Consider the following 13,939-nt stretch of genomic DNA (forward strand, 5'->3'; position numbering starts at 1 on the left):
AATTAGATTAAAACCAATAAAATTGTAAAAAAATATTACAATTCAAAATAACTGTTTTCTATTTTAATATATGAGATAACATTTATAAATAACATCCTTCAAAAATCATTCTAATATGCTGATTTGGTGCTCAAGAAACGTTTCTTACTATTATCAATGTTGAAAAGAGTTTAATTGTTTTGTAGAAACTAAGATCCACATCAGGATTCTATGATGAATGGAAAGTTCAAAATAACAGCATTTATTTGAAATATGTCCTGGCTGAATAAAAGTGGCAATTTATTTAAAAAATAAATAAATAAACTTTTGGGAAAAAAGAAGTAAAAAAATTTAGGCTGGGTATGCTAAAAAGGTCATATTATTCACTGACCCCTGGTCATGCAGCATTTTCTAAAAGCAATTTGAGTGTCCCTACTGTTTCCTTTGCGTTTTACCCACAGTTGTTGTATGGGTCGTTTAAGCCATGACAGCACATTAAGGACCAGTTATGGCAGAGGTTTGTTTGGCCTTGCGTTGACAGTGGGGAAAAAAAAAAGATTTGTTTGCAGTCAGTTGATTTTGACTGACTGCAGAACTGGAAAAATTTTTTTTCAAAGAATTATACAAAAACTTGTCCAAAACTGCTTTTTTCCCCCACAGGAAATAATATATGGAAACCTTGATATTGTGTCTCTCTGTTTCAGGGTTGTAACCAGGCGGAAACTCAGCATTCCACAAAACACCAGCAAGCTCATCACTCTGACTCTCACTGTATCACCGTCAGCCTCAGTACATGGAAGGCATGGTAGGAAACATCAACTGATGATGCTGTATTTTACAATTTTTTTTGTCCTTATGCATTTTGTGAAAGATCACCATATACACAAAAGTTTGGAGTCTGAATGATCTTTTTTAAAAAAGAAATCAACACTTTTATTTAGCAAGTTTGCTTCAAATTGATAATAAAAGTGACAGTAAAGGCATTTACATTATTACAACAATTTTTGTTTTATTTATTTATTTTTAAAATGCTGTTCTTTTGAACTTTTTATTCACCAAAAATCATGGTTTCCACTAAATTATTAAGCAGCACAACTGTTTTCAACATTGATAATTATAATAATAAAAAAAATGTTCCTTGAGCACCAAATCAGCATATTAAAATGATTTCTGAAGACTAGGAAAATAGCTCCTGAAAATTGCGCTTTGCCATCGCAGAAATAAATTGCATTTTAAAATCTGTTTAAATAGAAAACAGTTCTTTTAAATCATAAAATATCTCACAACATTACGATTTTATTGTATTTTTGATGTTAATAAATGCCTTGGTGAGCGTAAGAGACTGAAAGGGTAGTGTATTATCTTTTGACATAAAGGGCATAATAGATTGTATTTTGATGATTGTTTTACTCTTCTGTGATAGGTGCTTTGAATGTAAGGAAGAGCTCTCCACTCACTGCAATAAGAAAGCCCTGGCTCAGACACTGGACTTCCTGCAGAAGCACTCAGCTAAGGCCACCTCAGGTATTTATTCCACAGGAAAACAAGCAGAAGTGTGACTTTATCTTTAATTATAGGAAAACACCTTGTTTTTTTCATCTGCTAATAGTAGTGACAGTCCTATATGCTGTTGTGTAGATTCGCTGACGATAAAACTAGAAAATGTCCTTGTTTACAGTGCTGTAGGGAGCTGATTTCTTATATGGCTCTTTTAGAAGCTCCTCCTTGTTTCTCTGTACACAGCAATGTCATGTTGGCTCATCTGTCGGTTACTGGTCTTTAGTTTTCCAGATACAATGAGGGGACATACGTTTCATCACACAGTCTTTAGGAAACCTAAAAGCACTGTGATACTTCATAGACAAAAAAAAATCTGCTATGTTTTCTTTAGTGTCCTCTCCTGTATTCCTGTATCAGTTTTGTTTGTATAGCACTTTTTTTTTTATTTATTTTTTTTATACAATATATGAGTGTTTTTACAGTTGAAATAGATAACCTTGGGTCATTCTAAACCCTGGGTAAATGGAATCCTGAGTTATTTTGTCTCACTTTTCACACCGCTCATTCACATGGCTGATAGTCTCTGTCAGAGATTTATTCATAGAAATATTGTAGAGCACACTATTATGTTGCCACATTCAAATAAAGATTTTAAAATGCAGGATAAATGTCACTAATTAAACAAGTATATGTTCAGTTTATTGTCAGCCTCTTGCATGTATGCTTCTCAAAAAAAAAAAAAATGCGGATATGCATATAAACAATCTTTTAATAACAGAGTAGAATACTCCTGGCTGATAGTAATACATGCAAACGTGTAAAAAAAAAAACCTGGATGCAAGAACAGCTGTTACTTCTTGCCCAACTGGTTAATGAAAACAAATATAATCAAAAGAAAATTATTTGTTCCAAAACCAAATTATTCCCAAACCAAAGGTGATACTTTTTTAAAAGTTCATTATCATCAAATGTTTCAAAAATGTTTGCGTTCAGAGGCAGATTGCAGACAACAGCCATTTTAAGGAATAGGAGTCCTCTTCACTACTCCTAACGTTTCACAGATTTAGGAGCTAGTTTTAGTGCTAAAACTCTTTGTGAAATACTCTAAATTTAGGACTGACACGCCCATTATTTTCTCCTAAATCGGCGAGGTATGAGCTACTTTTAGCCTTAAGATGTTTTGTGAAAAAGGGCCCAGGTCTATGATCAAGTGGTCTTTTTTATTATTATTATTATTTTTTTTGATGAATCTGTCTTGTGGGTCATTTTTCACTCCAAAATCAGAAGAAAAAAGTATATTCTTATGGAAGAAAATTAACCATTTTAACATTGTGACATTGTTCTAATGACATTGTGCTTTATTATCATAAAAATAATGGCACAGTGTACACTACCGTTCAGATGTTTGGGCACAGGACGTTTTTTTTTTTTTGAAGGAAATTAATACTTTTGATTAGCAAGGATGCATTAAATTGATCAAAATGGACAGTAAAGACATTGATAATGTTACGGAAGATTTCTGTTTCAAATAAATGCTGTTCTTTTGAACTCTCTGTTCATCAGAGAATCCTGGCAAAAATGTATCTTGGTTTCCACAAAAATATTAAGCAGCCACAACGGTTTTCAACATTAATAATAATAATAATAATACATGTTTCTTGAACAACAAAACAGTATTTTAGAATGATTTTTGAAGAATCATGTGACCCTGAAGACTGGAGTAGCAGCTGCTGAAAATTCAGATTTGCCATCACAGAAATAAATTCCACTTTAAAATATATTGAAATAGAAAAAAAGTTTTTTTTAAATGTAGTAATATTCTACAATTGTATTGTTTTACTGTATTTTTAATCAAATAAATACAAGGATACTTCTTTCAGAATCATTTTAAAAATTAAAAATCGATCCCAAACTTTTGAACAGTTAAGACTTTTTTTTGTCCTGTTGTTGTTATATATATTTTTTTGTTTTGTGAATTGGAGTGAATTATGACCTCAGCATGTTCTTGCAAGTTTTAAGATAATTAGTCATGTAAGTCATTAATCTGGTAAAGACTATTTGAAATTGTGAGGACCAGCACAATGGAGTATGATCATGTAGTTGTGAAGGGATTATTGTGAAGAAACCATCTTAATTACTTTCAGTCAGAGCTGTCTGATGTTGTTTTATTTGAGTTTCAACTACATGCCATAAACGACAGCTTGGATTCTCTGGTATGCTATCTTATATACCTTCTCCGTTTGATTTTGACGGTAAATGCTAAAGCACAGTGTCTGTTAAAATTGTAATTTCCCTTTTCAACGATCAGCAAAAGTGTATAAAATTTCACTTTGTCCTTGCACGATGCTTAACAGTCATTGGTTTTGTTTCCGTCCCTGTCCATGCCCTGATGCTCTAGTGTAGCAAAGTCTAGCTCCGTTAAGCCCAGCCTAACTAGTCGACTGCCACTCCAGGGGCAGCCAGGCTCTTGCTGGAGAAGCTGCGCTCCAATTCCGTTACTGCCGCATGGCTACGCTCATTAATGGCATTAGGCGCTTGAGTGGTGCTCCCCGGTCGGATTCCCTGAAGAACGGCTGCAGCTGTGTGGTGGATCCTGAGCTCTGCTCCTCCCCCTGATCTGCCACATCGCCCATGATTCTTTTTCTCTCACTCCGAGCTTCAGGGAGAGGGTCTCGTTTTCTTCAGGAGGGAAGCTTGTTTCAGATATAGAGCATCCTCAGCTGTTGAAAAGCAGTGGATGTTGTGAGAAGGACATTTTGGTTATGAAATAGCTGTGCTGTCACATTTACTCCAAACATATGATTACTTAGCAACTATGCTTGGGAACAAACTTTTATTCTTTCTTGTTGTGGAAAACCAGTCCACTCCATCACATGGCTGATAGTCTCTGTCAGAGATTTATTCATAGAAATATTGTAGAGCACACTATGTTGCCACATTCAAATAAAGATTTTAAAATGCAGGATAAATGTCACTAATTAAACAAGTATATGTTCAGTTTATTGTCAGCCTCTTGCATGTATGCTTCTCAAAAAAAAAAAATGCGGATATGCATATAAACAATCTTTTAATAACAGAGTAGAATACTCCTGGCTGATAGTAATACATGCAAACGTGTAAAAAAAAAAAACCTGGATGCAAGAACAGCTGTTACTTCTTGCCCAACTGGTTAATGAAAACAAATATAATCAAAAGAAAATTATTTGTTCCAAAACCAAATTATTCCCAAACCAAAGGTGATACTTTTTTAAAAGTTCATTATCATCAAATGTTTCAAAAATGTTTGCGTTCAGAGGCAGATTGCAGACAACAGCCATTTTAAGGAATAGGAGTCCTCTTCACTACTCCTAACGTTTCACAGATTTAGGAGCTAGTTTTAGTGCTAAAACTCTTTGTGAAATACTCTAAATTTAGGACTGACACGCCCATTATTTTCTCCTAAATCGGCGAGGTATGAGCTACTTTTAGCCTTAAGATGTTTTGTGAAAAAGGGCCCAGGTCTATGATCAAGTGGTCTTTTTTATTATTATTATTATTTTTTTTGATGAATCTGTCTTGTGGGTCATTTTTCACTCCAAAATCAGAAGAAAAAAGTATATTCTTATGGAAGAAAATTAACCATTTTAACATTGTGACATTGTTCTAATGACATTGTGCTTTATTATCATAAAAATAATGGCACAGTGTACACTACCGTTCAGATGTTTGGGCACAGGACGTTTTTTTTTTTTTGAAGGAAATTAATACTTTTGATTAGCAAGGATGCATTAAATTGATCAAAATGGACAGTAAAGACATTGATAATGTTACGGAAGATTTCTGTTTCAAATAAATGCTGTTCTTTTGAACTCTCTGTTCATCAGAGAATCCTGGCAAAAATGTATCTTGGTTTCCACAAAAATATTAAGCAGCCACAACGGTTTTCAACATTAATAATAATAATAATAATACATGTTTCTTGAACAACAAAACAGTATTTTAGAATGATTTTTGAAGAATCATGTGACCCTGAAGACTGGAGTAGCAGCTGCTGAAAATTCAGATTTGCCATCACAGAAATAAATTCCACTTTAAAATATATTGAAATAGAAAAAAAGTTTTTTTTAAATGTAGTAATATTCTACAATTGTATTGTTTTACTGTATTTTTAATCAAATAAATACAAGGATACTTCTTTCAGAATCATTTTAAAAATTAAAAATCGATCCCAAACTTTTGAACAGTTAAGACTTTTTTTTGTCCTGTTGTTGTTATATATATTTTTTTGTTTTGTGAATTGGAGTGAATTATGACCTCAGCATGTTCTTGCAAGTTTTAAGATAATTAGTCATGTAAGTCATTAATCTGGTAAAGACTATTTGAAATTGTGAGGACCAGCACAATGGAGTATGATCATGTAGTTGTGAAGGGATTATTGTGAAGAAACCATCTTAATTACTTTCAGTCAGAGCTGTCTGATGTTGTTTTATTTGAGTTTCAACTACATGCCATAAACGACAGCTTGGATTCTCTGGTATGCTATCTTCTATACCTTCTCCGTTTGATTTTGACGGTAAATGCTAAAGCACAGTGTCTGTTAAAATTGTAATTTCCCTTTTCAACGATCAGCAAAAGTGTATAAAATTTCACTTTGTCCTTGCACGATGCTTAACAGTCATTGGTTTTGTTTCCGTCCCTGTCCATGCCCTGATGCTCTAGTGTAGCAAAGTCTAGCTCCGTTAAGCCCAGCCTAACTAGTCGACTGCCACTCCAGGGGCAGCCAGGCTCTTGCTGGAGAAGCTGCGCTCCAATTCCGTTACTGCCGCATGGCTACGCTCATTAATGGCATTAGGCGCTTGAGTGGTGCTCCCCGGTCGGATTCCCTGAAGAACGGCTGCAGCTGTGTGGCGGATCCTGAGCTCTGCTCCTCCCCCTGATCTGCCACATCGCCCATGATTCTTTTTCTCTCACTCCGAGCTTCAGGGAGAGGGTCTCGTTTTCTTCAGGAGGGAAGCTTGTTTCAGATATAGAGCATCCTCAGCTGTTGAAAAGCAGTGGATGTTGTGAGAAGGACATTTTGGTTATGAAATAGCTGTGCTGTCACATTTACTCCAAACATATGATTACTTAGCAACTATGCTTGGGAACAAACTTTTATTCTTTCTTGTTGTGGAAAACCAGTCCACTCCAGACGGAGTCAGACTCAATCATCTTTGCAGTATGGCCTTGAGCATAATCAAACATCTTGGTGTTCGCCAGATGATAATTGTATATAGTCTCTGTCCGATCAAGCCTGATAGACCCTCCGAACTAATAAACTCGAAGACAGGGGAAAACTGTCGCACACTTGGTGATTTTCTTCTGGTGGTGGTCCGTGGTATTTGGCCAAAGTTGGGCCACCTCCTGCACACATCCTTCTTACCCAGCTCTTTAAATTACCTGTTGCTATTCTTCCATGCTCATTGTTCCTGGCTTGCTGACTAAATGAGGGAGAAATGGGCGGCCATTGTGGCTGTGAAATGGACTGGCGCTTACACAGAGGAGCTGGTGAAATTGCATTTCTGAAATATTTGAAGGCCAGGGTTTTTTTTTTCCTGACAGAACCTGTTGTTGTGTTCGCTTTTTCTCATAGACCCGTGGCACAAAAGAGCCCCAGCAAGAATTTTCCAGAATCCATAATAGTTTTCCACAACAACAGCAGGGAGAAGAAAGAAAATCTATTAACTGCGCTCTCTCACCAAAAAGGCCTTCAGCTCAAGTGCCAGAGTCTTGGTAGAAAGAGACTTGACCTCAGAGAGCCAGGCTTGCGCTTGAAACACAGCTGGGAAGGCTTTGTTTGAGCAAATTAAAATGTTTTTGCTTCAATAGGCATCAGAGGCTGGCACATGCAGCAGTTGAATCTTCATTTTCTCATATTGATTTTCAGTCTCATTTCATATTTCATGAGGTGAGGGTTCAAACTTATTTTGCTTTACATTGCTTGTTTTTATTCATTTAGTCTTTTTCGAAACACAGTTTTAAGCAATTTGCATGATAATCCTGAGTAAGTGGATAATATTAAAATAAGCATAGAATTGTACCTTGTACTCAAGGTCTCTTTTTAGTCCATTATGTTTGCTGAGTGTATCTGTTGGTAAACCAGTCTAAAACAGCTCAACATTTGGAAAGTAACATTTCGAAGTAGGGATGCACCTATGATTTTTTAAAAATGTATCCGTCATATTTAATTGTGCATGTTTGTTTTCCGTATTTTTACATTCAGATTACTTTTTCAGTGGTTTAATGCTTTTGTAAAGTAACTTACTGAATTCGATGTTGAGGGTTTTACAGTTAAGTCTTGTTGATTACTAAAGATGGTTAGCCTCGGGTGGAAGAATGCTCTTCTATTTAAGTCAATCTAGGACCTATGTGAACACCACATTTATCTGTGAGTATGTGTGTGTGTGTGCATGAAAGGTTGGATGCCCTTGGCCTCAGATGGCAATGAAGCAAGGTTTTCATGCCCCATGGTCACAACAAATTAACAAATTAATAAGACATTTGGTGTTGCTCGGCCTTCCTCATGACTGCTTGCTGTCTTCAGCCTGAGGAGAGCTGTCCTTCACTTTATGAGAAAAAAGGGAAGATTTTGAATAGTGTACATGTTCAGTGCATTCACTTCTATAAGTCTGTGCTTGACTCTTCTCAGAAAGTTGTCCACTGCAACCCTTATCTCTGTTCCGTGCTTGCACACAAACTGCACTGCAATAATTTTCCAAAACATAATTTGTGTGGAAATATTACGTTTTGTTTTAGTCTGTAAAGTGGCGTTAACAGAGGCCATAAAATCACATGTCATTTATGAATTTAAAAAGAAATCTCAATTTATCCAGAATTGTTTACTGATCCTGGGAGAGTAACGTTAGACTAAAATGCCGGCGGTTCTGACTCACGTAAGTACATTTTAATTTAAACGATTTGCCACTGATGTTTCAAACACGAGTTTTGGGCAGTGTAGAATAGCACTTGTTGTTTGTCACTTCGGGGGGCACCGAAGTGGCTCGCTGTGAACAGAGCTGCTTTTGACAAGGCAAACAAAAATCTGAAATATTGCCCTATTTACATTTAAGTACTAAAATTAATAAAACTAAACCTGAAATAAAGCCCAACTGTGGTCACTGTTTGCTTTTATTATATAGAAAAGAGCAGTTTAGACTTTCCGCTAAATATCTTTTTTGTGTGTATTTCACACTATAAATTCTTGCTTGTTTAGAACAACACAAGGGTTTATGGAAGATCTTCCTTTTAACACCGTTAACAGGAGACCACATCCCGTTCACTTTGGCACTTGTTCGTTTTGTATAGAGCTGGGTGGGGAAGAGTGGATCGCTGATCGTTTAGGCTGCCCCAGGGACATGCTCTACGGTGTCATTCCTGCCCATATTCGGTGGCTGAGCAAGGAGAGCCAGGTGGTGGTGCCGAGTGCAGGACAGTCAAGCGTGGCCATGACATTTGCCTTCGCTAACTGCTGCAGGGAGAGGAAAAATCTGTTTTTCCATATGCTTGTTAAGGGCACTGTCCTCCCCCCAGTCCCCTCTACGTATCTCCATCACTACCACGCTGGCAGATGGCTCTCTGAACATTGTTTACCTTGATCAGTGAGCCCAGATGCGATGTAACTCCATAGGCATTCCCACATCGCATGTTTATTCTCCTGGTCTATTCAAAAAATGGGGCCGACATAATGCAAAAAGTACCTTTTTTTTGCCATCACTCTCACTCATTCTCCTATTTGTTCATTGTATGAGCTGAGTGTCCCCATTGTCCACACTTGTTTGCACCACAATGTTCCTGGACATATGGGCTCCCTCTCGAATGGCTGTATGGACACAGACAGACTTCCAGATGTTTCCATGTAGTGCTCCAGATGCTTTTGGACCCACTTAGGAATAGCAGCACTCCAGTCTATTGTTTTGATGCCTGATTAACCCCTGTGAGAAAATCATAAGGGCACAGAAACTGCCCACTTCAGATTTTAATAGATTTGTTTCCTGAACAAGGCTTAATTCTGGGCCAGTTTGTACAATAAGTTTGTTTGGATCTGCATAACATTCAGGGCAGCTCCGGAGAGCGTTATTGCACAAAGGAAAACCAATTTACTTCCTGAATTGGAGAACATGGGTTGACCTTGGGTTTTCCCTCAGATGTGGCAGTGTGACAATATGGATTCAGAAGCGGGGCTGAACAAGGCGGTCCTGTGGCAGCAATGTCAGTTCAACCTGAAAGATAACCCAAAACATCTTAGTTGGTTTCCTGATTAAAGATATTACTTTTTCCTCCCCACCATATGCCTTGGTCTTAATTGTTTGAATTTAAGAGATTATTTTGCAGCCATAGAGTCTGAAGAGAATTTCACTTAAACAGCTGTTTATGAAGACAACTGGTATTGTCCAGCAGAGATTCGTCAAAGGCTGACATGCAGAAATATCCCCCATCTGCACAGGCATTCAACAGACTGACATGTCTATAATTGTACATTAAAAGGATAGTTCACCTTCAGTTGCTGGTCTATCTATCTAACTATCCCTTTAAAGTAGTGGTCACCAACCTTTTTAGGCCCAAGATCCCTGACCTCGGCCTTTATGAAAGACAAGATCTACCTATTGAAGAATTGATAGAAAAAGACATCCCAGATTGTACTTCAAATTTGAGGCCTTTTACTTAGTATTTTAATTAGTGAGGCTCTGATCATAGCTGATTCAGAAATCAGCCTTTCTTTTTTTTTTTCCTTTTATTTATTAATTTTTTTTAACTAGCAAATTGGCTGATTCTGATACTGATATTTAAGCAAATTTATTTATTGGCTATTTGCTTTATAACAAACAAACTGGCTTCAAACAAAAATATCTGGCCATTTGAAATTAGAGGCAACCACTGCATTGTTTTTGATTTGATTTAGATTAATTTCAGGATTTAAAATAAAAACAGAATGGTCTGACTTTAGGTTTTATTTATTTATTTGCTACATAAAACATCTGCATGAAACAAAAACAGCAGGTCTGAATGAGACGCACTGAATGAGTGGCGCTTATAAACAGGGTTGCCAGGTTTTCGCAATAAAACTAGTCCAATTGCTTTTCGAGGGGGTTTCTCTGTAAAAATCCATTCTGGGGGTAAAATACACGTTTTTCGGCGGGGATCTTCCAGTAAAATTCGCATTCCAGGGGATAAATATCACGTTATTGGGGTCGCTTCAACCTGCGGACATGAACAACAACCCGCGGCAACAGTGTTACAGTAACGTTAGCCCAATTCCGCAGGAAAACCGCGGATTTGGCAACACTGCTTATGAACCGACCGCAATAGCGTTTGTTTGGTTACCGCTGTAAACAAAGCAGCTTTAGACGGAGGAGAAAAAAATGCCATTGCCATCAAAACTTTTCTCAAGACAGTTCCCCTCAGTGATACATAAATATAACCCCAGAAATGTAATGCATTTTTGTACTTATTTTACTGTTATTTTCGGGATCTACTGGGACGGTGATAAAGATTTACCAATCAATCGCGATCGACGGGTTGGCGACCACTGCTTTAAAGTGTATTTTTTTCGTAATGGTTTTGATTCTCTTGGGTATACAAGAATGTGAAGGGACAATAAGTGCTTTGGTTTTGTGTAATTTGTCTAAAAGATGACCTCCAACGCGTCATATTCCATGTTGTTCACAGCTCGTCAAAGTATGTTGTCATCTTTGTGGATCTTTCCAACAGGAGGTAGCGTTGAAGAATTAGGGAATTAATGCACACTAAGGCTTGTAACTAATTTTATCCACTTTTCTAAACAGAAATCATTCATGTATGAATAAACCAATTTGGACACAAGAATAAGGCATATTATTCCACTTGAGGGCAGAACAAGCTGTAGATACGCACGAAACCTGCAGTCATCTACAGGTGCATCTCAATAAATTAGAATGTCATGGAAAAGTTTACGCGTTGTGTTGCGTATCACGCCGCGTAAACACAAAACCATGTCTGCATTTGTGATCAGAGAAAACTCGCGTTTGAATCATCAGTGGCAAATTCTTTAAATATAAAAAACGTACTTACAGGCTGAGTCAGAAGCGCCAGACTGTCCTTGCAAAGTTGGAACTGCCCCACTTTATAGAAACAGCCTTTGAGCACAGATGCATTGTAGGCTACTCTGCAGGTTCAGGAAACAGTCCTCCATAAAATGCACTGCACATATCTGAATATTTGGGTTGAACTGTTCTGGAACCACTGATTTCTAGTTGTGTCCTCTTTTGGAAGGCAAAGCAAAGTAGTTTTGCTTTCACAACGAAACACACATCGTGACACACGGCGGGCTAGAGTGAGGAACGGCCGACGGGCTTGAGAACGGCGTGGCCTGCGGATTTGACAAAGGAGTGGCCAGCGGGCTTGAGAACAGCGCGGCCGGCGGATTCGATGAAGGAGCGGGCTTGCGGCAACCACATGTGACGACCCCGGGCTGGACTCCGCTTTGTCCACGGTGAAAGCCGATCCGGCGATCCACAGCGCAAAGTTGATGTATTTCCTCAGCGATCAGCTCTAGGCATGACGAAGCAGATATCGTCCTCTTTTGGAAGGCCAAACAAAGTAGTTTCGCTTTCACAATGAAACACACAGCATCTCGGTGGCGGCAACAACAATACTACAGTGAGCATAAGTTACGCCTTCTTTCTTTGCGTGATCATTTGGGTGGTGTTATGCAAATCTTCTCACACCGTGATGTAGACATGTGGGGGCGTGTTTAAACGAGCCGTTTTAGGTAAGCGTGGTTGACTCTTAACTTTTATAAAGAATATCTCTTTGGATTTGAGACTGTAGTCTTTGCAACTTTTTACAGATCTTCTTTATGCACCAAGAGCTTGTAACACTCCAAAGAGAAAGGAAAAATTGAAATCGCATCATATGACCCCTTTAAATGGGACATAGTTTGACCATTTTTGACCATGTATTCCATATGTCAGATTTGCATAACAAACTTGAGACTTATTTTGAATGACCATCACCTGATTATCATATAATGTTTATTTAGAATTTAAATACACATTATAAAATATAAACTATATATTTATTGGATGATGAAAGACAGTACCCAGTACAGAACATAAAAATATTGAATAAATACTGAAGTTGATGTTCAGTGAATTTAAATACAATTTGCGATCTTCATTAAAGTATGTATAATAGTCAGTGTCACTTAAGTCTTACTTCACTTCTGAGGGGCTGAGAGCTATTCACGGGACCGACTGCTCGCTCTGAATTATCATGCAGGTTGCTTTCATGTCTCCTGAGTGTTTAAGGCAGTGCACCCATCATTTCTCTGGAGCTTTGCTTTTTTGTACAGAAAAACTCTCTCTTTCTCTCTTTGCGGGCCTTGTGTTTAGCCGCCTAGGCCAAGAATCTCCCGCAGAGTAATGGCAGTAGCAGGGAGCAGCTGGGCTTGTTCCCTGCTCCCTAACCAGCGTAGTTTTATCCAGCTGTCATCTGTAGCCTCTCCCAGCTGCTACCCAGCATGTTAACCCATTTCTGCTGCAGAAAATCAGGTGCACTGTGGGACCAGGCCCAGTCCAGATCTTAACATAACAGAAGTTCTGTTTTCATTTCTCTAAATTAAAGTTTGTCAAGCTTTCTGCTTTTTGTAATTGCGCTGAAACGTTTTTGAATGTAGATAACCTTCTTTACAAAAATTGATTAACTTATATTCTGTTCTGTCTTTTAGGGACAACCTCAAAAATTATCAGTCTCAGAGAGGAACCTGTGGACACTCAGAGAGGGAAAAGTCCAGTGAATAGCACACTTATCCCAGTCAAGGGCATCAACAACCTGGGTAACACCTGCTTCTTCAATGCTGTGATGCAGGTAAAGTCATGTCCAAGAGCTCACATCACTCACCTGACTTTTGGTTTGTGTCAGTTCTGTGTGTTTTGGTAGAACCCAGTTGGTTCATGATCTTGGCTGTTACCACAAATCAATTCAAATACATTGTGGACGATTTTCTAAGACTGCCCCTTCACCCTTATGGCCTTGAGAAAACACTTGACGCTTGCTTGTTTCAGAGGGACAAGCAGTCAGTATTGAAGGACACTTCAGATTATTGTCAAACAGCTCACAAAAGAAAACATAATCGAAAAGAAAATTTCCAATAATTACAAGTATACAGAAATATTATTGGTAACACTTTACAATAAGGTCCCGTCAGATAACATTAGTTAATGCGTTAACTAATATTTGCTAACAAATAAGCAATAGATTTGTTACAGTATTTATTTTATTAATCTTTGTTAACATTAGTTAATAAAAATATAACTGTTAGTTCACGTTATCTCAGGTCCATTAAATTAACCCCTTAACTGTCACTCACGTTTTTGAACATGGGTTTAAAATGGGTTTCAAAGGATGAATTTTGAGATTTAAAGTTTTCAATTGATATATAATTTCTGATGATTTCTAAAGTGTG

At 37.6% G+C, this 13,939-nt stretch overlaps 1 protein-coding gene across 1 annotated transcript in view; it reads left to right on the forward strand.

Annotated features, from left to right (window-relative positions):
• The window catches only part of LOC107552817 (ubiquitin carboxyl-terminal hydrolase 45-like), a 47,938-nt gene that overhangs the window by 857 nt on the left and 33,142 nt on the right, over positions 1-13,939 (forward strand). Inside the window, exons 3-5 of the mRNA XM_016234804.1 lie at positions 684-784; positions 1,403-1,503; positions 13,202-13,341. Of these exons, the coding sequence (XP_016090290.1) occupies positions 684-784; positions 1,403-1,503; positions 13,202-13,341 (342 nt within the window). The remainder of the gene's footprint in view (positions 1-683; positions 785-1,402; positions 1,504-13,201; positions 13,342-13,939) is intronic.

This window comes from Sinocyclocheilus grahami, unplaced genomic scaffold (assembly GCF_001515645.1).
Source record: "Sinocyclocheilus grahami isolate Dianchi unplaced genomic scaffold, SAMN03320097.WGS_v1.1 scaffold459.1, whole genome shotgun sequence".
NCBI classification, from domain to species: Eukaryota; Metazoa; Chordata; class Actinopteri; order Cypriniformes; family Cyprinidae; genus Sinocyclocheilus; species Sinocyclocheilus grahami.